Consider the following 27747-nt stretch of genomic DNA (forward strand, 5'->3'; position numbering starts at 1 on the left):
TATTAATAGCATTACCTCATAGGCTGTGAAGAGCGTAAGAAATGTACATATATACAATGTTTTGCCTACCTTAAAAAGACATATGATGCTTAATAATATTGATGATGATGATAACTTTTATATATTACTATGTGCCAGGCACTGTGCTCAGGGCTTTATAATTATCTCATTTGATCCTCAGAATTACCCTGTTCCTGACACAAGGCCCACTGTATCCCCAACTGCGTTATTTTTTTTTTATTATTATTATTAGTTCAGTCCCTTATTTTACTTGATACTTAGAGAGATAAGTGACTTGCCTAGGGTCACACAATGTGTGCAGTAAGTGCTAGAGCTGATATTTGAACTTAAATTTGTAACTCTTCTGTTCAGCACTTTATGTAGTCACCCTACTTCCCTATGATCTCTATGTGGCTTTGAAGTTGGCAAGGGACTTCACATATTTCAACAGCCCAGCAGGGGAGATATGCATTAGAGGTATTATGATCTTCATTTTACAAATGAGAAAACCAGCTTACTCATTTAGCTGGAACTGCTGGAGCTGGGACTTGAAACCAGGACATCAGACTCCCCAATCATCAGCCTTTTATTCGGCCTTAATATTTTCTTCTCCCTTCATTCTTCTTTCCCATTTCCCCGCAGTCCAATTCTCTTCCTTTCACAGTCTCTAAAAAATCTTATATGGAATTATTTCTAAAAGTTACTAGAAGTAACTTTTCTGTTTCTTCTTGGTAGTCTGCATGGTTTCCTCTCTTTTTCCCCTCCCCCAAGCAGTCAAAGATTTGTCCAAACATACAAATTCAACATAACTTGATAGAACTCTTTTAGTTCTGTATCCAGAATCTGAAATTTGACCTAGACATACATTTGGAAAAATAAGGCTTTAAACACCCACCCTAAATGAAATGCCAACCACGTAGGTTGGGCCATTGTGAATTGTTTTTGAGTTGTTGAACTGGATTCTCCCTTAAAGGGCCCCTTCTCCCTCCCCCCATGTGTATCTGTATATGTCTCTTTCTCAGCTATCTCTCCTCCCACTTCTCTTCTTTCCAGGCTGGCCTGTGTGTCAGCTTCTGAGTTAATCATTCATCAGCCTGACAATTTTTCTATTTTTATTGGTTGCCAGGGAATAGGTTTAAGAGAGGGCTGAAAATGTGTCGAGAAGACCCCTTATTTGCCACCCACCCCCATATATTTTTGTTTCACTTCTAACTGGGTGTGTGTCTGTGTGCCTAGACTTGCTTTCCTTCTGTTTTTGTAATAAGAATGTGTTCAATTAACCATTTGCGCGTCAACTGATTTGACTTGGCAGTTACTGAGGAGAGATAGAGGAAGAACAGGAGAAAGCAAATGTAAAAAAAAAAAAGCCACCAGGAAGAAGGGCAAGAAGAAGGAAAGATGAGTAATGATTAAACAGGGCATAATTAAGACAACATAGTATGAAATGCTCTTCCTTGTCTTGAACCCTAGGTCTAGTAAATATAAACCAAACAGAACTACAAAGATGTTTGTAGGGAAGGAGTGGGAGAGTGTTGTGTGTTTGGTAAAGTAGGGATTGCAACACACACACACACACACACACACACACAATATGTTGAGAAAGAAAGCACAAGAAAATTCCCAGCAGGCTTTTCTCTGGCTCTTCCCCTCCCCCTTCTGAGCTCTGGAGGTTTTTATGGCAGCTTCTCTCCCTGCCCCCTTTCCTTCCACCCCATCTCCCTTACCCACTACCCTCCTCCCCTGATACCCTCTCCCTCCACCCCCCATTTTCCTCCTCTCTTCCCCCTCCCCCTGCACGTAGGCTCTTGGGGGAAAAAAGTCTTCCAGCCTGACTAGAAAATCAGCCTTGTTTCCTCAGAAACCGCAGCTGCTGCGAGCAGAAAACACGTCAGGCTGGCCCTCCAACACGCACAGATGTGCCTTTGTAAATCCCTCTAAATGCTGAGGATTGCGTGCTGAGGGCACATAGCCTCCTCCCATGCTAGCCAAGGCTCCAGTGCAAATGGCTGGGCCTTTCTTTCATGCTGAAAAGTCACCTCTCCCTTTACTTTCCCAGGTTTTTATTATTATTTCTCCCATAATTGCATTATGGGGTGTTGGCAACCACCGGGAAGCAAAAATCAGGCCCAACCTAAAATCCAAACTAGACATTCCATTCCCTATTGACTTTTTTTTCTTAACATATACTCATGACCTTATTACAAACCAAAGCCCATCTGTGTACATATGCATATATGTATGTATACACACGTGTGTATGTGCATATTTTTATATTTATATGAATAATGGTTGGTCATGCCTTAAGGCAGAGAATGTTCAAGCCTGTTGAGCTTCTAAATATCATTTGGTACAACTTATCCTAAAACGATAAAAATTGGCACCTGAATTGGGATGTGTGCGTGTGAGTTTTTGTGGCCAAATTTGGAATAGAGGAAGCAAAATATAAAACAGATTTAAACAACAGCAACCACAAAAAGTAAGGCCATGTGCATTTACTAAGTGCCTACTATGTGCCAAGCACTTGGGGGGGGGGGGCGGCAGGCAGAGTAGTCCCAGAAAATAAAGCCATAAGGCAGGCCTTGCTCGTAAGGAGCTCCCAAGTGCAGGACTTAAGTCAAAATGATCCTTGGAATGGGGGGGGGGGGGGTTTACTCAGTGCCACCCTCCAATCTTTTTTACTCCCCCCAAACCCCTTTCTTCAGCGACCTCTTTACAAAACAAAAAACCAAACCACCCAACTTCCAAGGCTGGATGAGTCGCAACTCGTTCTGCGTAATTAAAATGAGTGGATGATGGTTGAAAAGGGATGGAAAAGCAGAGCCGGGGAGGGAGGAAGCGCGCTCCTGCTGAAGCAGACAAAAACAGGTCTGGCGGATGGGCTGCGGGGGAGGGGCTCCCGCCTTGCCATTGGCCGGTTTCTAGGCTCCGGAGCAGCTGTGGGAGCCCGGGCGCAGGATGGCAGTTACTGCTCAAGCACTTTGCTTCCATTTGTTTAATAGCTGCTAGTCGGAGCCAAATGCACGCTCATCAACCTTGACTGGCGGGAAAACCGACTCAGGGCTTTTCTTCCCCTTTTAATCTAAAGCAAAGGACAGTCCTAAAGCTAGCAACTTTCCCCCCTTCCTGTTCTTACTCAGCGGATTCCAGAGGATCCATGCTGAATTTTTTTTCTGCAGTTTTTTTTCTTTCACCTTAGCCCACTTCCGTCTTTGAGATTCCTCCTTTAACTCTTGTCATCTGCTGGAAGTATTTTAAAAGCCCATTTTGTTGTGTTTTGGATACTTGACAAGCTGGGCATCATAGCTAATATTCCACAGTTGCAATCAATCAACATGCACTTATTAAAGTGCATATGTGCCAGGTTCTGAGCTAAGCTCTGGGGGTACAAAAAAGGGAAGAAATTTCAGCAAGAAAAATGCCCCCCATCCTCCACCAAAGACAGTATAATGCTGTACAATGCAGATATAGGACTTGATTTTTAAATCTTTTTCTTTTTTTAATAATTCATTTGGGGCAGTTTGCTAGAAAGCCCCCTCTCTCATTGAAATACAACTTCAAAGCTGTTTCTGATCTGGCCCCTAAATAATATAAGTTGGGACTTTGGAATTTAGATCAGTCTTTTTTATTATATTCCTGATTTTAACTTGATTCATGAATTCCAGTGAGCTTGGTTTGGGGTGTAAAAACAAAGGTCATTAGGTGAAGATAGATTTGAATTCGTTCCCCAGTTCTAAGAAACAGTGTGTTTTGATGGTGATTTGAGAAAGAGAATTAAAGAGAACATTGGGCCATTAATTGTCACTGCTTTTTTAAAATCACAATAATATTTGTCAAGTTATAGTGAAAAAACAGGATGTTTGCTGGACATTTGAATGTGCAGGATTAAACTGGGGAGATAGTATGTATTAATATGTGAAAACTTTTCAAAATTTGAGTCACTTAGAAATTTGTTTTGGATCATTGCTGTTTAGTGGTGAGGACACTGATGACTCATTTTAAATTGAGATGGGTCCATGAGGTGACTGACTTGAGAAATGCTTTTTTTGTATTCATTCATATTTTCATGTGAAGAGACATAAATAAGCAATGAGGTGTGTACAAGGATACAAGTATAAATTTTTCTCCCTAAGTAATGAAGATGAGTGGCAAATGTGACAGGGGAGGGGCTCACTAGCTACCATCAGTCTGAACAGATTAGCGTCTATTTTTAGGATTCTGAACCTCTGGAGTAATACTGGTTAAATTGGCACAGGTTAATAAGTTGGGGTCCACAGAGCCTCTTAGCTCTGGCACTCAGAATTCTGAGTTAAATGGAAAACCTCAATTCCATATCTCAGAAGATATGCTTAACAAACCTGAAAATAAAACAGACCCAATTGTTAACTGATTATGTTGAGCTTTTTGCAAATCTGTAAGGACAACTTCAGACTGCACAAAGATGTGGGTTAGGGACTGAAACCTAAATATTGCTTACAATCTCACCTATATATGTCCTTTTATTTGTTTTCTTTTTGATCCTACTCACCCTAAATACTCTGTTACGCTGACCCCCACTGGTTAAAGTTGGTCTGAGAGTGTTTCTATATTAATGTATTTGTGAGTGTCATTTTATACTATCTCAAATAGATTTTAAAATAATAGAAATAACAAAACCCTAAAATACTGGACCTGTATATATATATATATATACCTATGGTATACCTATTTCCATGACCTTTATTACCTCAGTTTCTAAGGAGATACAGTAACTCCTGAAGGTGTACTTTAGCTATCTGATGCTATACTAGATACAATGTACAAGTATTATCCCCTCTAGTCAATTTATCCATTTCAAGAAATGCTTAGTGTGAGTGATTACGGTAGAAATGTAGTCATGTGAACACTGAGCTCAGATTACATCTAAGTGGAGGCATATGCCTCTACCCTATTGTCATTAAACTTGAGAGCTCGTATATTGAAGGGACAAGATTTGTTTTAAGCAGTCTAACGTGGCACTGAAATCCAGTTTGGAACTATGTGTGGTTCCATAGCTTTGTCTAGCATGAAAACAAAGACATGCAATTAAACTGTTTCAGGAACTGAAATCAGCTTTCTTCCAACACTCCTATTATATCATTAGATGTGTTCCTATTAATGAAATGATGAATTGAAGACCTTCCTGTGTTTATGTTGTTGGCCTAGCAGTAGCTTGGATTTCCCATGTCTAGACAAAAATTGCACCCATTGGAGATGCATGGGACAGCTGTTTGTAAACTCTTAGTAAGACATGACATAAATGAACTATGGCTAAATCTGTCAGTGACTGGTTTCCTTTTAAATTCAGTTGTACATTGTTTATTTCCAAAAAGCACCTTTTGTGGGAAAAGCTGTAAAGCATTTGTATGCATGAACAGAGTCCACATCTCTCAGAAGTGTTCAAAAGGCCTGCATGGACTGAGAAGCATAGAGATTAAAGCCCTAGCCTTTCACCTTAGGGAGTGTAGTTCAAATCCTCCATTACATCCCAAGTAAAATGAGCTTTATGATATAAACTCTGTCTACTGCTTTTCTCAGACCACCATTATATAATTGGGTCTCAATTTCCCACACCAACAATGCAAAACTAGAGGCAAGTGGTGGGCCTTCTCGAGCTTTCTTTAGAGTACATTAATTTGGTTTTTAAAAAATACAGCATTACAGAAATCTGAGTTGGAGAGTACGGTGAGGAAGGTTCTCTCTACAGTTTTGTGATGTGCTTCAGATTTAAAAACTGCATCTTATTTTCCTTCTGAATACACATTTAAAGGGTTCATACTGCTGTTTTGTTGACAGTTTATTTTCTCATATATCTCCTTTATGTTTAAATTTAAAGTTTTTTAATGTAATATTAAAAAAAAGAAACCCACTGTTATTCATACATAGAAAAAAATCCAACTGCATCAGTCCACTAAAAATGAACAGATCTTTTAAAATTGTCAGTGAAAAATTCAGCTCTAATCTAGGAAACTGTGAAACACTTGTATACAGTAGTTTATCCTGAACAACATTGAATAGCTTAAAATAACAGAGGACTGAAAACTCTTCTGACCAACAACAATAGAATTTCAAAATAAGCATGGAAAAATTGCCATATAATGAAATTTTAAAAATTTAAATGTAAGCAAACATTTTAAATTGTTAACTTAGCTGTAAACAATTGCTTAGCTATTTGCCATCATGCCAATTACGAGTACTTCTGTATTTAACTATACATATTTCATTTTATTTCTAAGACATTTAAAGAATCTGTTATACAGTCTCTTTGTGATTTTCTTCCCCTTCTCCTTAAAAAATTTTCATAGTTAAAAAGTTCTTTTAATCCTGTGGAAATTAATTATCTTTTCTCTCCTCTAGGACAATTGTTAAGATTTATTTTTAATGTGTTTCCCCTCCAAAAAAAAGGTTGACATGATTTTGCCAAGTAGTGTTGCTTAGAGTTTGACTAAGAGGATCACTCATCCTTTCTAAGTTTGTTCTTCAGGGAAGGGAAGAAATTACATGTCAATGATCTTCCTAGCCAATGATGTTCTCTCGCACTGTTGTTTAACATCTAAAAGCCTGCAGTATTCTGGGTGCTATCTCAGATAGATAAAAGAAGTGGTCCTTGATACCAAGCAGTTTTCTTAGTAAGGCAGATCAAGGGCACTTCCTTTTTTAAAGTGAGTGCCAGTGAAGTGGTTGCCTTCTCCTTTGGGCTAACTGCATTCCCCCTAGCTATTCAATTTTGTTTCCCTCTAATTCTAGCAGGAGATTCCAGCCAGCCAATCCCCAGTTCTAGAATGGAGAGCTAAGTGTTTTTAATTAATTCTTTGGATGCACAAAGGTACCTATTCCTTATGTATTTCTAGAGTACCAAAGACTAAGGATACTTCACAGATGTGCTTCTCTAAAGAATTAATGTTAGTTTTTAAGCCTAGAATGTACTTAAAATAAATTCAACTTGTAAAACTTTTCTAACACAACCAGTCCCTTTTTCCTAACCTTTTGTCTCTTACACAATTTTAATAAAATCTGTTTTTATAAGATAAATTCAGGTAGACTTTTTTTCCTTTGGAGGGTGGCAATGTGGGAGAAGTTGCTTGTCTTTTAGCACACTGACTGTTGTCTTGAGTTCTTCCTAGTTTTGTGATTCTGGGAAAATCTGGTTCCTTGAGTGTAAAGTGAGCATAATATAATAGTATTTCCTCATATAGTTGTCATAAGGATCAGTTAAGATAAAAATATGTAAATAGATTTTCAAACTTTTAAAATGCTATATAAATACTTGAAATCACCACCACCATTATCATCAACAACAACTCTCCTTTTACCTATCCAGTTTATATCTTTATGTTGGTATTTTTTCTTTTTCTTTGCTTATCTCTTCCCTGGCATCCCGTTCCAACCAATAAGAAATACCTTATTCTCATGAAAGACGACAAAAGGGTATCACAATGAGGAATAGACAAACAAACCATAGTGAAATCTTATTTTATTTTTCTGATCCTGCATTAGATTATGTGTGGAAATAAATGCAAAAGGGCCTAGAAATTGAGTTATATAAAGCCAGTATATGAACTTTACATATCCTCTACCACAATGTCCACCACCCTCTTTTCTTAAGGATAAGGAAACAAAGGCTCAGACACATGACTTCATTTACCTAAAAATGGCAGAGCTGGAGCTGGAATCTTGGTCTCTTGATTTTGAGGCTGCTGCACTCTGCCTTCATGCTTCTCTTCACTTAGGAGTTCCTTCTTGCTTCTGATTATAGGTTAACTCTAAACAATAATACTTCCAAATTGGTCCTACTTGAAATCATTCCCACTTTGAACAAACAAGTTAACTTATTCCAAAATTTTGAGATTAAATTTCAAATGTACCTAGTCATCCATTCTCATAATCTTATTTTTGAAGTGATGAGATGACTTTCCATACTGAAGTTACAACAAAGGAAATTCTTAAGCAGTGTACTTTATATACTTAAAGTGTTAATAGATCACCAGAGAATTTTTAGGAGCTATTGGAGCCTACTCGGGGCAAATATTTGTTCAGAGTTATTTTGACAAAATGTATGAAGTTGAAACTACGATTCCCATTCTGTTAAAGTTAATTTGTTGGTAGAATTTCTCATCACCAAGAATGGAAATATTTCAGCCTAACCCCTAGTAATACCATTTCTCCCACTTCCAAACTTAAAACAAATCGTAACAGTACAAACAAACCAACTCCTCAAACAGCATAAAGCCTAAATGTAAGGTTTTAACTACACACTTTTACATACTGGAACCTCCTTGTCCTGAAATAGGAAACAACTTCTGTGACTTTCTCGCGCTAGAGTATCCCTTCACAAGGCTGATCCTCTCCTTTATGGTGGGTTCCTTCTGTAGCCATCATTGTGTGAAGGAGTCTTCTGCCATCCCTTTGCTTTGATTTAGTGACCTTTTCTTCCCACTAACTTTTTCTCCCTTCCCTCAAGGGCTTTTTTTTTTAATATTGTAAAATACTTTCAACTGTCAGAGGACATTTTCATCTTCATCTCTGTTATCAGTCTTTATGTCCATGATGCAACTTTACACATCCTTTATTATTTATTGTTGTTTTGCTGTGCAGTGGTTTTAGTCATGTCCGACTTTTCATGACTCACCATTTGGGGTTTTGCTGGCAAAGATACTGGAGTGGTTTTTCCATTTCCTTTTCCAGCTCATTTTACAGATGAGAAAAGTGAGGCAAACAGGGATAAGTGACTTGCCCAGGGTCACACAGCTAGTAAGAATCTGAGGGCAAAATTGACCTCAAGAAGATGAGTCTTCCTGACTCTAGGCCTGGCAGTCTATCCACTGTGCCACTTAGTGGCCCTATTAATGTTTATTAGATTCTACCTGATAATATATCTGTATGTATGATATCCTCACCAGAAAAAGAACTCCTCAATAGCTTTTATGTGTGTTTTTTATTTGCTAATCCAAGTACAGAAAATTCTAGAAAAGGGTGGCTTTATTTGAAAGGAACTTCTCTAACAAGGTCATTGAATGGCTTTCTGAGTATGTCTTTTAGTTACTTACAGTCATTATAATAAATGTAGCTTTTACAAAGTTTGCTTGACCTATGTTTCCCCTTTAAGAATTGTATGCTAATTGAAATTAAGACAGTTTTTAAAAATGTGTTAAAAAGGAGACAGTTGTACTTTACGAAAATGAATGTTTATTAGGTTGAAATATTTTGCTAAAAAAATCCCTGATATCTAAATAGACAAAGATTGATTAAAATATTATAGAATTATGATGTGAGTGGAATATTTATTAAAAGTGGAAATACTCAAAGCCAACTAACATTTAATGCTTCAGATATTCATGTTTACAAAGTCTGAACAAATTGCAACTGTCATTGTCCTCTCACCCCAATAATAGCCAGGAAGTTTCTGTAATACCATTTATCCATCCAAGGTGCTAACATGGTACTACCTCAGAATTTATAAATTTTTTGACAGTATTGTTAGGGGCCAAAGAAGTGGTCCCTCGTTTTATTTGTGGATGATTGTGGAGAATCTTTAAAAGAAATACAAATCTGAATTTTAAAAATGAGTACATAGGGAGGAAGATACTGACTAACAAATGTGAAAATACTACTATAGTAGAATTGTAAAATTTTTGTATAGAAAATTCAGAGAAACATAAATTTGAGTGATTATCTACTTTATAGAAATCTTAGTGGGTTTTTTTTTTAATTCACCAAAACTGGTTATTGTAAATAATTATACCCTCTGTTTTCAGTTAAAGCCTAACTAAACATCCCTGGCATCGAAGGGCAAGAATCTTATGCCTTTTCTGGTGTGTGATCTTTCAGGCCTTCACTATATGTAGTTATAGTTTGGTGGACATGCCTTAATCCTATAACATTGGAATCTGTAATAATTACCCAGTTTATAATGGTTTTTATACTCTATAATGGGGGTGGTTGGGTATTCTTTATTTTACTTCCTAACCATTTGAAGGAAGCATACTCTAAGTAGGCTCTGAAAGATAGAAAAGACAGGTAGGTTACACAAATAATGAGGGTGATTTCCCCTCAGTTATTTGTACACTGAAACAGTCTGTAGCAGACAGAGATTCTGCCTCTTCATGGTGCCGAAATCATGATTCAGGAATGAGATTACAAGGACATTTTAGCCTCATCATTGCCCCTTAGAGTGCTCTATGTCACTCAACCTCAAACTGTACCAAGGCATTTTCTTTTCTACTCTATACTATAAATTTCTGGGTACTTCCCCAGAGGTAGAACAAGCTTTATTTGCTGTATAAAGTTCACAAGGGCTCTCAAGGTTTCTAACGCTTTCAGCCAGTTCCTTCCCTGTTTTCTATATACTCAAGGGGTGTTTCATTTTTGTTTTTTTAGCCTATTGCTTAGCATAGTGCTAGTGCCTTGCAACTTAGGAGTTGCTTAATCCATGCTGTTTGTATCAAGAAAGAAATCTAGTCTGTTGAGAAAGAAATAATACCACCTAATAGGCAGTAGAAATAGTTGAATATGGATCCCTTGAATTGTTCAGGTGCTTGTGGTGAGAACAAGGAAGTGATTTTGTGTTACTTAGTTCCATTTGGCCAATTCATATTGAGTGGATCTGTGATTTCTTCATTACTGAAGAATTCAGAATGAGAAAAGTTCCTCTGTTAGTGAAACCCTGCATTTTCTCTGCCTCTTTGAGTTAGAGCATTGAATGGTGATGACTTGCCCAAGGTCACATAGCCAGTTTCGTGCCTGAGACAGAATTAAACCCAGTCCTTTTTGGGGCATCGAAGCCATATTGTCTCTCTTTTGATCACTGTTATTATTTATTCGGCATGTGGTGTGTTCAGTACGATATGGAGAACGTTTCCTAGTTGTTGTTAGATATATTCAGATAATATTTATTCTACGAAGCAAAATAAAACAGTAGAAGAGACCATTGTATGTTCTTTCTACTACCAGCTAACCAAATACAGAGCTGTTTCAACAAGCTGTGTCCTGGAGTTCTGTGTTGTCTGTACATGCTAATAAGGAAAATGAGGAGAATTAATAAGCAAGGGTGGTATGCCAGCAAGGTTTTATATGGTTTCTTGAAAAGCTTTCCAGTCCTTTTATAGATAATCATAAAAATTAGGAAAAAACAAAGCAGTTGCCTCAGTTGCTAGAATTCAGGATTGGTAATTCAGTTTGGTGGAAGGTGTCGAATGTTAGGAAAGAGGCAGTTAGTTGCGTGCCCTGAAATTTGTTTTCCTAAATCCTCAGATGAGTGTGATCTTGGAGACATTACAAACTAATTATTGTCCACTTTTCCTGGTTAACATGCTTAGAAAACATTTTTAAAATATCCACAATGTGGAAAGGGCTCTTGTTCATGTATTGTTGGCTTCTACAGCCACACACCCAGGCACTCTTGTCAGTAGTGGAAAGAGACAGTAAGGATAGTTTTTCATATTTGAAGATTCTTTCATTCATTATAGGTAGCAGGTGACTTAATGATTTGATTAAATCCTGGGAAGAAAAGGTAAAAGACCTGCCCGTTATAAGCTACAGCCTACTGTGAGGTTGTATTGAATTCTGTATGTCCCTCCTTTTCCCACCCAGCCAGACTGGGAAGTTCATATAGTTATTGAGAGAATTTCCTCTCTTGAATGTATTACACATAGAAAAACGTATTCTCCCTCCTCCTTCCCTCTGGTGTTCCTAGCCTCAAGCCTGCGATCAGGTGTGTTGGTTATCAATATGGTTCTCTTCTTGGACATATTGACCCACAAAAAGGGGTCACATTTATAAATGGGGAATACTCTAGCTGGCCACCCTTTCTGACATTCTCTGTCCTTCTCACTCTATCACTCACCTCTGGGACCGTGGCCCTTCATGCCACTTTCGTGTCATACTGTGTCATAAAGCTTTTGCTTTTACTTTTCCTTCTTTTCAGCTCTGTGTTTTCTTTTATATGCATGTCGGATCCTTGAGGTTAAAGATTGTCTTACTTATTCGTACATGCTTTATCATTCATTTTCACTTGTTATATGTAAAGATTGTAAGGGATTAAAACAGAACATATATTTGTAAGTATTTAACAAAGAACTATATTATTATAAGTTTATTATAAACTCAAGCAAATGTTTTAAATAAATTTTTGGAAAATACAGTCATTTCAGTTCATTGGTGATGTTTGTAATTTAGAAAAACACTTGTGAATCATTTTTGCAATACCTATAATCAATCCCTGATTAAACTGTTTTTTATAATAATAGTTCACATTTATGTAGTATTTTAAGATTTGCAGTGTAGTTCCTTCACAACTCTTTGAGGTTGTATTTTTTCTTATTTTGGATGAGGGAACATTGATAGAAGAATTTTAGTGTCACACACACACACACACACACACACAGGTGAGCGTCAAATTCCCACTGCCAGTTTTAGAGACAAAAAAAAGGTGATACTCTATGTTGTATATTTTCAAATTTAAAAAACAAACAAACAAACTCTGAAACTAGGTGCAGAGTTCCTGTATTTACACATTTCTTTAATTCTGTTTTGATGAGTGGTTTGGAAATTTTAGTGGATTTTTATGCCCAAAGTGATAAGATAAGAGAGTAGAAGGTTATTGCTACTTAGGGGCAGAGCAAAAGAACTGTGAAGATCTCAGTCATAGCTCAGATTTCTAATTCAGAATTTATAAGTTTCTTTCACAAAGATTTAACCCTTGAAAAGTGCTTTACAGTTTGCAGAAAGACACTTCAGTTATTGAGAAAAAGAAAATGAACGTGTACTAAGGGAAAGTATGATCTAATAGAAAAAGCATGCAAATATCTCTTAAGATTCTGGGGTTCTAAACCTGGCTTTGCTATAACCTCTAATGATATTCTGTAGGGAGCAGCTAGGTGATGCAGTGGATAGAGCACCAGTGCAGGAGTTAGGAGGACCTGAATTCAAATCTCACCTCAGACACTTGACACCCACTAGCTGTGTGACCTTGGGCAAGTCAATTGCCTCATCCTGGGTCATCTCCAGTCATTCTGATTCAGATGGCTCTAGAGGAGAAGTGAGGCTGGTGACCTGCACAGCCCTCCCTCACTCAAAACAAAGTCAAGTGCAAGTCATGTCATACCAACTTCTCTCTAGGAATTAAAATTTCTTTATGAATAACATATCTGTTCCTACAACATCTTTTGTTATGCGTAAAGCTTGGTCATTATGTCCTGATTTTTTATATTAAGAGGACCCAAGGAGAAATGAAATTATTTGCTCCTTAATATAAAGTTCCATCTGACTCTCCTCTTCAAGAATTCCTTTCACATAACTATTCTAGTTTGTATCTAAGTGGTATTGAATGAACAGTTCCTTTTTTGAAAGACTGTGAGAAAAACAAAGTGATGATCTCGTGATGATCTTGTTTCCTTTGAATAAATAGAAATGACCCTTCTATTTATATTTCAGTTTAATGAATACCACCTGAAAATTACAGCTGGATGCTTAACTGTATATTGAATGGTTAATGATACATTAAATTATTGAAGACAGCACTGTGCAGTGGGAATAGCATTGGATTTAGTCCCAGAGGACCAAAGATTGAATTTTGCATCTGCTACTTGTTGTTCAGTTGTTTCAGTTCTGTCCAACTCTGTGACCCCACTTTGAGGTTTTCTTGGCAAAGATACTGGGGTGGTTCGCCATTTCCTTCTCCAGCACATTTGACAGATGAGGAAACTGAGGCATACATGGTTAAATGACTGCCCAGGGGTCTCACAGCTAGTGTGTGAGGCCAGATTTGAACTCCAGGAGATGAGTCTTCTTGACTCCAGGCCAAGCACGCTTCACGGTGGCACTTAAATGCCCCAAAGTTACCACTTTTTAACTTCAGAGAAGTCATTAACCTATCTTTCCTTCAGTTCTTTCTTTGTAAGTTAAGGAGTTAAGACCTGGATGACCTTCTAGCTAGAAGTGTTACAGTGGAGTCTGGAAGAGCTGAGTTCCAGTCTAACTTCAAACAGTTATTAACTGTTTGACCTTGGCTAACTCACTTCTCTTCAGATTGCTTCACTTGCCTAGGTGGGTATGAACACCTATCTGATAGTGTTATTTTGAGAATGTACTGAGATGAAATTTATAAAAGCACTTAGCACAGTGCATGGCACAAAGTTCATATAACAGGTACTTTTTCTCACCCCTACCATTGTAGCTGTATGAATGAAGTTTAGTTTTCAAGATGTCCAACTGAAATCTTTACAGTAGTTGCACAAGTTTTTGTTGCTTTGTGTTTGTAGGAGAATGTTAAAACCCTTACTCTGCCCCCCTTCCACTCAGTAATAACCATCTATAAAAAGGATATAGGACCAAAACTACGTGGCTGTAAAATGCCAAAGTCTAACATAATTTCCGTCATTGGCAGAATCTTTTCTCCATATATTATGCACCATCTTCTGAAATTGTTTTGAAAGCACATGCTCTTCTGTATTGTTCCTGGTCATTTGCTAACAGCAGCAGTAGCAATACCACCACCAACAAAAATTATCCTCCCCAAATTAGTGAGCACTGAATGACTTAAATCTCTACTATATTTGGAGTTGTTTAAAAATCTTTTTTTGGTATTTTCTAATTACCCTCTTAACTAATAGCTTTTCAGCAGTTGGGACCTAGATGTCATCCTTCTCCTTTTCTTTAGTTAGCATTGTACAGTTAGTCTTTAATTTTGTAAGTACTATATGTTGTTGAATTAATGTAGTTTTTGAAGTATCACATCACTGAAACCTCTTTATTAAAGTTTTTATATTGATGGAGACAAATTCCATTAGATTTATTCAGTCTATTTCCATTGAGAGAGTAGTGTCTTCTTCCCATTTGCCCTTTTAAAATTATAGTGGTGCTGCATGAACAGATAAAATAATATCAATGTCACCATTTAGGTGGCTACAAAGTACATTTTATAAGATTGTTTGTTACAAGTTTTTTCCCTCTTTGTTAATCTTATTTTATAAGAAACTCCTTTTTGTTTTTTGGGAAAAGTTGAGCAATTTTATTATTTTATTTAAAAAATAATATGAAAAATTCTTAGGCCCACCTTTGCCAGATTTACTGAATACCACTTGAACTATTTCACTGGATGCTGAAATACCTTCTCACTCCCACTAGAGGGGGATTCCTTCCAACCTACATTAGTAGCCTTTTGAAGAAATAGTATGAGAAAATCTTTGGGTGTTTTTGCATCTTTCTTTAATATTAGGCTAAAGTTAACATTCAGTTTATGATATCAGTTGTTCTCTGTTCCTTACTATACAACCTTATTTATAAAAAAAACCAACAACATAAAGAATGCAGAAATAGAGTTGTACACATTGAGTAAAAGCAATCAATTTATAAGTTCAAGACCATTAATGCTAGAAGGGTCTTTACATAGCATAATTCACTCCCTCATTTTTCAGCTAAAGAAATTGATTATCAGAGCGATTAAATTACTTACCCAGTATTATTATTATTGTACTAATTGGTAACATAGTTGATTCTAGAAACTCCTGACATTAGTCCGGTGCTTTTTTTTAAAATAGTATTATTGGGCGACACACAAGATTTTTTTCTTGAAATATTTTTCCTTTTTAAAAATCGATTTAGAAGCTTGACAATGCCTCTTTGATACATGGTGCATGGCGGGGAGGGTCATTTTTTTTTTTTTAAAGAAAGACAAAAATAATATAAAACTAGTAGGGATCTCAGAACTACTTCAAACCCTCCTTTTTATAGGTTAGTAAACTGAGTCCCAGAGATACTAAATGGTTTGGCCCAAGGTTACACTAGTGGTATGCAGTATCATAAACAAGATTTGAACCCAAGTCCTCTGACTCTGTTGTTTGTTCTCTGTCCATTGCAAAATGCTTGGTAATGACTGGTTTTTTTCCTAGTATCATATGTAATTAAAATCATAATCTAAGATATTGTGCTTACTAAACTTATCCTCAATTCCATCTCTAAACTTTACATTCAGATAATATTGTTACTCAAATTATGGTTAACTCTACTTTTTATGTCAGTTTATTGATTTATACTTCATTAAGGGAATATAAAAGTCAAGTTGATGTTGGTAATGTGTAACTGCATGCTTTTATATGAATTTCAAAAGCTAGAATACATTTGACAATATGCTTTTTCTGTCTATAAGTGATATGGACAAATATGGTAGGCATATTATGCTTCCCTCACAGTATGGAATAATGTTATTGTTGTTGGTTTCAGTCATGTCTGACTCTGTGACCCATTTTGGGATTTTCTTGGGCAAGATACTAGAGTGGTTTGCCGTTTCCTTCTCCAGCTCATTTCCCTCAATGAGGGAACTGAGGCAAACAGGATTAAGTGACTTGCCCAGAGTCACATAGCTATTAAGCTTGAGGCCTGATTTTAAGTTATGAAGATGACTCCTGATTCCAAGCCCAGTGCTGTGTCTACTGTGTCACTTAGCTGCCCGTGTAATAGTATTTAGAGAGCTTATTTCAGAGGCAGCAACACTTGGGTTCAGAGTTCTCAGACCCAGCTGTGTGAGCCTTGGTAAGGTGCTTAACTCTTCAGTACTCTAGGCAAAGCTTTAAGATAATAAGTTGCCAAGCATTTCAAATATAATGGATAGAGGTAGTTTTCTCAGTGGGAATTCCCCAAGAATTCACATCTGAAATCTTACAATCCCCTCAAAAGTGCTCAGTTCTCTGTTCTTCAGGTGTACAAATCAGTGTACTACAAGCAATGCCCACCTAGATAGTTCTAGTGATACCTCAAATTCACTATGTCCAAAATGGAATTAATCATCTCCACTCCAGATTCTCCCTGTTTCTGTTGATGGTATTACCACTCCCTTAATTAACCAGACTAGAAACTTGAGTCATCCTTGACTCTTCCTTTCTTCCAATTCCTCCTGTGGATTCAACTCCCAAGATGACTTTAGGATCTGTTCCCTCTTTTCTCCTTCCAAGGACACCTTCTAATTTAGTCCATAGAAGTTACAGAGTGCACACATCTGGTCACACACATCATTCCCTCTCTTAGATTTTCCTTAGTTTTCCTGTTTTATGGCAGCATTGTTTTCCACTTTGGACCAGTCCTAATCCTTAGGACTTTTTTCTCGTCATCAATCCTAAATGTGGCTCTTTATAGTTTCCACTCTTTTCATCTTGTACCTTCTGTGGCCAAAGAGTGCCAATCAAGTCAACTTGAAGATCATAACACATTTCTTTTCCATCCCAAACATTTCTAATTCCTTCAACTGATTCCTTCATGTCATCTGTGACATGAGCTCAGCTCGCCCATCCTAGTTACCCTCATGCATCCTCGCCATTGTCTTTCTAAAAATGTAATGCACAGAACCGACCCCAGTGTTGCAGATGAAGTCTGATAAAGATGTGGTATCACTCCATATTTCTGCAAGATATGCTCCTCGTAATAGTAAACAAGGCAGCAGCAATTTTATTGGGTGGGGGGATGGGCTGCCATCTCACAATATTGCCTAATTTGGAACTTTGCAGTCCACTAAAACACCCCCCCCTTTTTTTTTTTCTGAACAGTTCTATCTATCCATGCTTTCCCCACTTCATACTTGGGAGATGCTTAGTTTCTTTTGTGTTGTTGTTCCTAAGGAAAAAAATCTACCTTTTATCCAATTGAATTTCAGCTCCATCCCTTTAGTCTGTCAGAATCCTTTTGAATCCTGACTCTTTATTCCATTGTGTTGACAATACCTTTCAGTTGAATGTCATCTATGCTTTTTATCATAGACTTTGGTAAGAAGGTTAAATAGCATGGGGCTAAGCATAGGATCCTAGGGGCTCCACTGCATATCTCCTGCCCCACTGACATGGAGCCATATGGCATCCAACAAGTACACAATCCACTTGATTAGACTATTGACCTATTCATACATCCTCATCTTTCTCATAAGACTGCAAGTTATTTTATCAAAAGCCTGCTTTTTACAAAGTGTCTTGGCTTTCAAGATCTTCCATTATCTGGTTTTCAACTTATTTTTTCAACCTTAATTTCTTCCTTTTCCATTTCAGATGTTGTTCATTCCTGCAAAATTGGAGATGGAATCAGTAATTGACCTTCTACTGTCCTAGCCTCTGTTCACTTGCCCACACACCTCCTCTCAGTTCTGGAATGGGTTTAATCAAGCACCTGCCTCGTGCTCAGCTTTGAGTATGCTTTGAGAATACAGAGATAAATATGAAACAGTCCCTGACCCCAAGCAAGGCCCTTATAGTATCGATACTACATACACGCGTAAATGGAAACAAAATATATATAAAGTACATATAAGGTGTGGGGCAGGGGAAATAAATATCTAACTTTAACTTGCTTGTGTCTCAGGCATGCTAGGCAGTCTGAGTAAAGGCAGGAGAGTGAATATTGTATACAAGGGAATGACAAAATGAGACCATTTTGACTGAAATGTAGAGTGCATGGTGAGAAAGAGTCAAATCCACAAAACCTTGAAAAGCAAAGTAAGGGAAATTATAAATAACTGTAGAAGTCAGACATGTTTGGATATTATTTTAGAGGCAAGATGGAAAGATAGTAGTTTTCTTCTGTAGGGTAGTGTTCTAAATGGATGTTTTAGAAATATCATTTCAATATCTGTGTAGAATATAGGTACAAGAGAAAAAACTTGAGGTAGGACATCCAGTTGCCTTAGTCTGAGTAAGAGGAGATAAAGGGCCTAAACTAGCCTGCTTACTGTGTGAATGGAATGAAGTGAATGGATGGGAGAAAGGTTGTGGAGTTAAAATCATTGAGAGATGGCAACTTATTGTATGTGAATGATGAGAGAGAAGGAAGAATTGAGAATGATTCTTAGGTTTCAATCTTTAGTCATTGGAAGGGTTGTGGAACCTTAATAGAAATAGAAAGTTAGGAAGAAGGGAGGGTTTTATGGTGTGCCATGAAGAAGGAACAAAAAAATGTCAGAGTCCTGGACAGATCCCGTGTCAAGAGGGAAGGATCAGTGATAGGATACGTGATGTGCTCCTTTGACTTCCATCCACATGAAAAGGCCTAGAAGATAGTTCTCAGCTTGAGGAGTGGACCTTCACTGTGGACTGTCCTGCAAGATATGGAAAGCAATTGCATATGATTAAAAGGATGGTAGAGATGGTGGAGGGCCTGCACTAGAGTAGTGGCTGTGTGAATGAAGAGAAGGGAATGAATTGGAGAGAAGTATCACAAAGATAGGACTTGTCAGTTGATTGGATTTGGGGGTAGGGGCCATGACAGAGAAAATCCCTCCCTTCTATCCAGATTTAACACCCTAGGGGCCTCCTTCTTGGTTAAATTTGCTCTGTCTTCCTCATAGAAATAAGCCCTCCCTGAGTCTCTCTACTTACCTTTCTTAAACATTTTAAGTTCTTTTATTTTTAGTTTAGTTTATTTTAGTATAGTTACTTGTATATATCTAATTCCTCTAGCAGATTGTTAGTTCCTTGAGGACTGAGTCCATGTTGATTTTCTATTTATAATCCTGGCACACTGTCTTAAGATTATAGGTGATTATAGGTATAGGGTAGATAATGTTGATTTGGATGCAATTTACTGTCTACAGTGGAAAGTTTATTAACTTTCCTTGTAAAAAAAAACTTTTAGTCAGCATATTCAAAGATCTCATAACTTGAATAACCCTGGGTACCTAGTGGGGAGTCTTAAACTCATTCAATTCAAATGTCCTTTCATGACTGAAATAGTTATTTACCAAGGGCATTGTATCAAAGCACAGTTTCTGGACTTAAATAATTAGCTTTGGGAATTGAAATGTAAACAAATATCATTCATTATTCTTTTTTACTGTGTCCATTGATTCAACAATTTACTCTTTAGCTGGATACATGTGCAACATGTGATACTGAATTTGTTTCATTCTTTCTAACGTTTCTTCTTCCTTTGCTCTTTACCTAAGTCACATTCTTTTTGAATATTGTGTACTTTTCACTACTGTCTGTCAGGTGGTTGTGTCCTCATGACTTTCACATAAACACTTGCAAAATAAAAAACACAGACACACAAACGCAATCTGTAATTGATTTGTTTCTGTATTTTGTTTTAACCATTCTCGCTTTCCAACTGGATTGAGTTCTTTGTGGAATATTTACCTCTTTATTTTCTTTCCTTTAGGAGTGATTTCAGTTTTGTTTTATAGCATATATATGAGGATATTTTGACATGATATAAACTGAAAGCTTATCCACCAAACAAAAAGACAATAGTGCTAAAGAACAGCTGTTATTCCTCTTGGTTCCATCAGCTAATGAGTTGTCTTCTAACTCACAAGACAACCCATGAGCAGTTTCAGTTATACGGTTGTTAGCTGCTTGCTTCTTCTTTAGCTACCAGCTTTTTTTCTTTGGCTTTGTCTTTCTAGCCTCTGTGTCAGAAACTCTTGCTCTGCAGCATTCCAAAGTTTCAGGACAGACTACTTTGTTCAGGACAGGGCAAGAAATTACTGGTTAGCTTTCAGGTGTGATGAAACTTTTTCATGGAGAATAAATCCCAGTTGTAACACTTGTATACCATATCGTTGCAAAGACAAAAGAACATTTTCAACACTTTCTGATTTTGATGTGGGATAACAAATATTCAGATGGTACTGATCCTTCTCCTAAACAGTTTCAGTAGTAGATAAATTACCTTGATTTTCTCTATTCTTGCAGGCAGCTGGTATCAGTGACTCAGATACATTAGAGCAAACTCTTCTTTCTTTAGTGGGAGTTTCCTCTGTTACAACCATAGCAAGGGGCTGTGGAACATTTGCCTAAATCCACAAGTGTCTATATTCAGCTCTTGCAAAGACTCGGAGACCCATAAATTCATTCCTGGATGTCTGAATTTGATCAGGTCTTTTTCTTGTTGCAAGGTAACAAGTTGTATCAGAATTCTCAGGGCCAGACTAAGTCTGTGCTCTAAGTTCTGTGCTTAGTTAGGCTCAGAGAAGATTTTTGTTAGTTCCTAAATGATTTTTTTCCTTATAATTGCAGGTTGAAGTCTTGGCCTCGGAGGATGCTGCCTTTGGACTCAAGGTGTGTAGTTTGTTGTAGTTTGTTATGTAGGTCTCATTAGTTTAGCCAGTTGGATTTGATGGCCTCAAAACAAAAGAATTTTTCATTTAACATTAAGGTTCTGTTACTTAGATCCTCAGAAATTCCATTTTTCCTTTTGAATTGAATTCAGAATCAGAGGACCTAATGTATCCTTTTTTTGTTCTGCCATCAAGGGGGCAGGGGCTGTCAGATGTTGGAAGGATTACAATAATAGCTCCCATTTCTATAGCGCTTTAACATTTGCAAAGTGCTTTACATATATCTCTCATTTGACTCTCTTTGGTTCATAATCCATTTGATTATGATAATTAGGGAAAGAAAAAAAAGAGGTCACTGATAAGTGACATTTAAATTTGAGTTGCCTCAAGTGGTAGCTATTAAGTGGCAATCTGTAGTTCTCCATTTCATCCTCATTTTCAGTAGTTACTTAAGCAAATTGCGGATAAACATTCCACATTATAACGTCAAATAACATATGACAGATAAGCTATTTTTCAGGAACTGGTTCTGTTGTACAAGTTCATTGATCTTACCTTAACAGTAACTAAGAAGTAACTTGACAATGTAAAGAATTCTTTCTTGTCATGATTTCTTAATTGTCACAAGTAATAATGGTTATTAGCTTTTACTTTGGAAAATGGAAAAAAACATTTTCTGTTTCTGTGAGGAATGGTGATGGAAAAGTTGGTGTGCAAAGAGGCAGTGATTAATCTCATCTTTCAAGACCAAAATGTTGAGAGTTATATAATGCTGAACGATTTGAAAATGCAAAATTCAGTCTGCTGTTCTGGTAATTACCAAATATTTAGATATGTGTATAGAATTATAGCAGCCTAATACCGGCTTTTAATTTGTTTATTTCAATGTTTGTCATGTAGAATAAACAATGTATTACGCCTATTTTAAATGACCCGTTCCAGCAATGTGACCAAAAGCCTGATATTCTGAGGTTAATAATAACTCTTCAGAGCTTACAAATACCATAAGCAAAATTAAGCCAAGGGAAAAAAAGCTAAATTAACACCTGATATGAATCTAAATATTTGATAGAATAACTTAAGCTTATGCCCTTAATATATAATTTTCATGTTGTGATATCTGACAAAATGATTTAAAATAAATCATTTAAACTAGAGCTATTCCAGTATTGAAGTATTTCACATATGGTAGTCTGCTATATTTTCCATTTTTTATTTAATGCCCAGCATGCATAGAGAATATTCATTGAATATTTAATAGACCTAGAGGGTCAGCTCTTGTGAACTCATTTCCCTAATCCTTCAGACTAGCTGGGTAAACAGAAGTATTACTGAAGATTACTGTAGCCAATAGCTCTCTCAGTCTGACCCATCACAAAAAGGGCTGTGCTTTTGTTTTTTAACTGAAGTTCTAGGTAATCTTTGTAGTCTTAAAACTCAACCCTTATGGAGGTTGAATTCTCTTTTTAATAATAACTAATTTGGGGGTGAATGAATTAAAGTAGGCAAATGTAGTGCCAAGGTGGGGGAGAGAGGGAGTTTCCAATCTTCCTACTTTTGGTGTTATAAAAGACTTCTTTATACAAAGACATAGAAGTTACCTTAATTAAATAAAAGTTCAAGTATATAACTTTGTCAAGGTTTTCCTTTTTCCTTATTTGTTTTGGACATTTATGTCTATCTACTAAATATTTCTTCATTTATAAAGTCTCTAAATTTATATGGAAAAAGAACTCAGTGCCTGGCCTAGTGATGAGAAGTCAGTAATATCATATTGGCACAAAAAATGACAGCATATGTATGAATGTATATAGTTACCCTTCCAGTCTTCTCTATCTTTAAAGAAATGAATTCAGGGTAAGAATTTTTCTTTTAAATTTTCTTGTCTTTGTCAACTTTACTCCTACCAACACTGCTTTCTCCCCATCCTTTTAAAACACACAAACAAAATCATTTGAAACTTAAAGCTATAAAAATAATAGAAATCATGAAGCTTTGGAGAGTTTTTTATGTTATCCCTCATTTATAGATAAATGTAGTAAAGCCAGCTTTACAAAAATTCAGTGATACTTTTGAAATCATTGTAATTATTAATTTTGTTTTACTGTTAACAGTAACAAAATCTCTGTAATATAGGTATACTACATTTTTCTTACCTTTTTCCAGAGATAGTGGCTCAGTGCCTCCTGTTGAATTCATTATCCAATCTCTCCCATTTCCTCTGCATCCAAGACGCTGATAATTTCTAATTTAAATTAGCGTAAACCCTATTTCAGAGTTTATTGGTGCATGCACATTTGCAGGAAGTCTGTATTTAGAGCACATGGGCAGACCTCAACTTACAGTAATTCTCATTTATGAAATTCCACAAATTATGCCTATTTTCATTTGACAGGCAAGCCAAAATGCATTTTACTCCATTTTTTGAGGCCTTTTGACTGTTCTCATCTGTGGTTTAACTCTCTTATCTCCCAAGATTGGGGATTTTTCACAGTTCAAGAGAAAGGGAAAATAGTGACACAAAGCAAGGAAAATAAGGAAAAGATGGAGAAAATGGTATTTTTAAGGTGATTTCTATGTTTTGAAAAATTAATATGCATATTCCCATGATTGGAATAATGAAAGAGATTTCATGCAACTGGTAATCTGACTCCTAAGACAATTCTAAAAAGATTTCCCCCAAAATATTTTTAATAAAGTGCATACTTTGAGGAATGAAGCTGTTCACAGGCAGTTATCGTCTCTTACTGCAACATCTCATACTAAATCTTCATAAAATAAATATGAAGTCCTTAAAAATGAATAATGAAGTGAAAAAGCAATGTTTAAGTGATTGTCGCATTCACCTACCATAATGGAAAAAGTAAAATTGGGGCTGAAATAGAAATACCTTTTACTTTATGCTTGTGTGCCCTTTTTTTGGCTATTCTTCAAGACAAAGTCCTTAGATTACTTGATACTCTGAATGAACACCATGGTAAGAAATCAAAGGATAAAATATTCAGTGCAAGTCAGTTCATGCATTTCAAAGGCAAATAATCTTTGCATAGCAGAACCATAGAAAAGTTGGGCTGCTCCTTCTGATGAGACAACAGCTCAAGAAAGTAGGAAGGCTTTCTGCTCTTAAACATAGAAAGACCAACAACTTGATTTTTGATACCTCTATGTTTCTGTGGGAACATTGATGAGAGAGGAAAACAGTTAAGATAAAAACAGTGAAAGAAGAATTCCTAGGCCCATTTTTAAAAGCATCATCAGGTGCACGTCTCTCCTAATTCTTCTGACTGAGACTCGCATAGCTAACTTTGCACATTTTTAGTAACTCCTGTGTCCCCAGTAAAGATAAGAATGTTGTAGTTTTGATGCTCTGCTGTAGTAGGTAGTATTTTAGGTAGTTGGTTATTGTAGAACATCAAGAAGAAACACAAAGTAGCACTGATCAATCTTTTCCCACGTGATGGCTCCTTTTTAATACTGTTAAAATATTCACAAACTTCTCGCCCTATCCCTAGCCCCACCTCAATGATTGTAGATAAGTAATAGTAGTAGATTAAATGTGTAGTGGTAAAATGCACACTGATAAAAAGCTGTAATCAAATGTAGTAATGTTTTAAATGAATTTGCAATTTTTTATCAATAATAATAGCTAGTCTTTGCATAACATTTTAATGTTTGCAAAACACTTTGCAAACATTATCTCATTTTATCCTTACAATATCCTTTGCAGGTAGTTGCTATTATTATCTCCATTTCACCAATTAGGAAACTGAGTCAGATGTTAAATGACTTTCCCAGGGTCACATAGGTAGTAATTTCTGATTCCTAGATCAGCATGCTATCTGCTATGCACTACATAATGAATTAATTTATTCATCACTACAGCATTTATTGCACTTGTAAAATGAACTCTGTATATGTGTGAATCACTTTTTGTACCATAGAGGGTACATTTGTTTATTTCTTTTACTGAGTCATGCTTCATGTTTGGGTAATCTACTTAAAAATGATAGACTTAACATTTTCAGGACATTTTGTAGTAAAATTTCCACTTCTTCCCTGTACTGCTTGGGAACCCAATGGTTTGGTGGAAGCAAAATTGGACTACAAGTCAACTGACTCCGGGGGTCCTGTCCTGCTTCTTTTATTAACCAGGTTTTTTTCCTTGAGGAATTATCTTAACCTTTCCTGGTTTCAGAGCCCTTATCTCCAGAATAAGGAAATTATCCCTTATGATCTATTAGAGACTCTTTAGATTTTGAAATTTAATGATTTTCTCGATGGTCCCGGGGGGCAAAATGGTTTATTTAATTTTTCTATTTGTGGTCACTCCTAAATTGTAGACATCATTACCTGTATCTCATCATTATATTCTATGGTAAAATCCGATGCTGTTTATATGAATTTGTCTTAGAGTTGCTCTTCTAGGAGCATAAACCCCTTTTAAGGGAGACTGTTGCTTATGTGTGTTAGATTTTTTAGCTTATAAGTTATCATGTTGTTTGGGTTATTACTAGGCAATCAGGTGGCACAGTGAATATGATGCCAGGCCTGGATCTAGGAAGACTCATTTTCCTGAGCTCTAATCTGGCCTCAGACTAGCTATATAACTCTGGGCAAGTCACTTAATCCTGTTTGCCTCAGTTTCCTCATCTGTCAAATAATCTAGAGAAGGAAATGGCAAACCACTCCAGTATCTTTGCCAAGAAAACTGCAAATGGGGTCAGATATGGGGTCAGAGTCAGATATGACTGAAAATGACTAAGCAACACCAACAAAGTTTTTTCCTTTTCCCCCCCATGTATCATATCGCCAAAGGTACTTTGAAAATTGACCCCTTAATGCTATTGAAATTGTTGCTTTCTGATCTTTAAGCATTTGCCAGGTCTTCCTCAGCTTCCCTTTACAACTTTGTCTTTTTTTCTTTCTAGTTTGAGTCTTCTTACTCATGTAGCACATCAAGTTCATGGCAGCTACACTGAGAGAAGTTTGTCTTAATGTCTAGATGTCTTAATAAGTTTTTTGCATTTGTATCTGGTAACTTCCTTTTAGTTTCATGTTTAAATGTTCTTAGAGGGTACTGACTTAAGATAGTCTCTCACCAAGCTTTTCATTGGCTTTTCCTTTCATTGCTTCTCATGGTTTGATGATGAGTTGTTGCTGAATTACATAGTAATTATACTTCATGCCTAAATAAATATACTAAAAGACCCATACATTTTGAATAAATCTAAACACACTTTTAAACTTTGTAAATGTTGTAATATTTGTAAGTGGAGATGTCAGTGTTAGATTTCATATTATAAAATACTGGAAACTAAGCCTTTTTAATAAGATGTCAGCTGAGCAATTAAGTTGCAGCAGAAATGTATACAGAATGACTGAAAACATGTTCTGAATGTCAAAGTGAGTCCTCTTACAGTACCTTTCCCCATGCTGGAAGAATGATTTCTCCTTCTTCAGATTTCTCATAATAATTTGATCTAGATCTCTCTTGTATATTATCACATCACTAAGCATTTGTAGACTTGTTTTTTCTTTCTAATCCTTTTTTTTTTATATTTTTAAGGAGATTTTATTTCTGTTATCCTTTTCTTTCATCATTATAGTCCAACCAGTTATCCCTCCCCTTCCCAGAGAGCCATCACATATTTTAAAAATTATAACTTTTAAAATGGTAAAAAAAAAAAAAAAAACTCAACACAACTGATTGCTTCATGTAAAAAGCCCCCAAACACCTGCACTGTGTAAATGTGAGCTGAGGGTCTCCTCATGTCATTTCAATTTGGGTTCTGCTTAATCTTTATGATTTTTTTAACATTTACTTTTGAATTTTTTGGTGTGTAATTCTTTCCGTTTACACTATTATAGTTATGACATTTTTTCTTGTCCCTGCTTACTTTGCTCTGCATCAGTTTATGTAACTCTTTCTATCCTTCTCTGTATTTATCACTAACATAGTTTTTTATTGGACAGTGTTATTCCGTTACATTCCACTACCACAATTTGTTTAACCATTCCCCAATTGATAGGTATCTACTTAGCTTCTAATTTTGTCCTATGGCAAAGAGTTCTGGTATAAATATTTTAGTATATATAAGAATTTTCTCGTTATTCATCGCTTCCTTGGGGAATAAACCCAGTCATTGAGTCTGGTTCAAAAGGTCTGGACATTTTGGTCACTTTATTTTCATAATTCCGAATTGCTTTCCAAAATGGTTGTACCATTTCAGAGCTCCACTGACAATATTTTAGTGTTCCTATCTTTCCATAATTGTTCCAACAAAACATTGATTATTGCCATTTTTGGTCATTTTTGCCATTTTGCAGTTTTGAGAAATTCTTAGTATTGTTTTGATTTGTATTTCTTTTAGTCTTAGTGTTTTGGACTATTCTTTGATGTGGCTGTGAATGCTCAGCAGGTCTTTTGAGTACTGTTCATTTTCATTTACCACTTACCTCTTGGGCAATGGCTGTTAATTATGTGTGCATATATAATGTACACCCTTATGTACATGCATATATTTAGTTTATATATTTTGGAAACAAAACCTTTATCAGAGAAATTTGATACAATGAACTTTTTTCTTCCAGTCTACCAGATCTGTTATCTTAGGTGTGTTAGTTGCGTCTGTATAGAAGCTTTTTAGCTTCATGTAACCAGAGTTATCTATTTTATCTTTTTCAGTTGCTTCTATCTTTTG

General features: G+C 36.3%; 1 protein-coding gene across 9 annotated transcripts in view; it reads left to right on the forward strand.

Moving 5' to 3' along the window:
• ARID1B (AT-rich interaction domain 1B) overlaps positions 1-27747 on the forward strand; it is a 551978-nt gene that overhangs the window by 321247 nt on the left and 202984 nt on the right. For 6 of the 9 annotated variants that reach the window (XM_072643769.1, XM_072643770.1, XM_072643767.1 and 3 more), the window contains one exon: positions 21006-21047. The exons of the other annotated variants lie outside the window; for them this stretch is intronic. In XM_072643769.1, coding sequence (XP_072499870.1) covers positions 21006-21047 — 42 coding nt within the window. The remainder of the gene's footprint in view (positions 1-21005; positions 21048-27747) is intronic. 9 annotated transcript variants of the gene reach the window in all.

This window comes from Notamacropus eugenii, chromosome 2, assembly GCF_028372415.1.
Source record: "Notamacropus eugenii isolate mMacEug1 chromosome 2, mMacEug1.pri_v2, whole genome shotgun sequence".
Lineage (NCBI taxonomy): Eukaryota > Metazoa > Chordata > Mammalia > Diprotodontia > Macropodidae > Notamacropus > Notamacropus eugenii.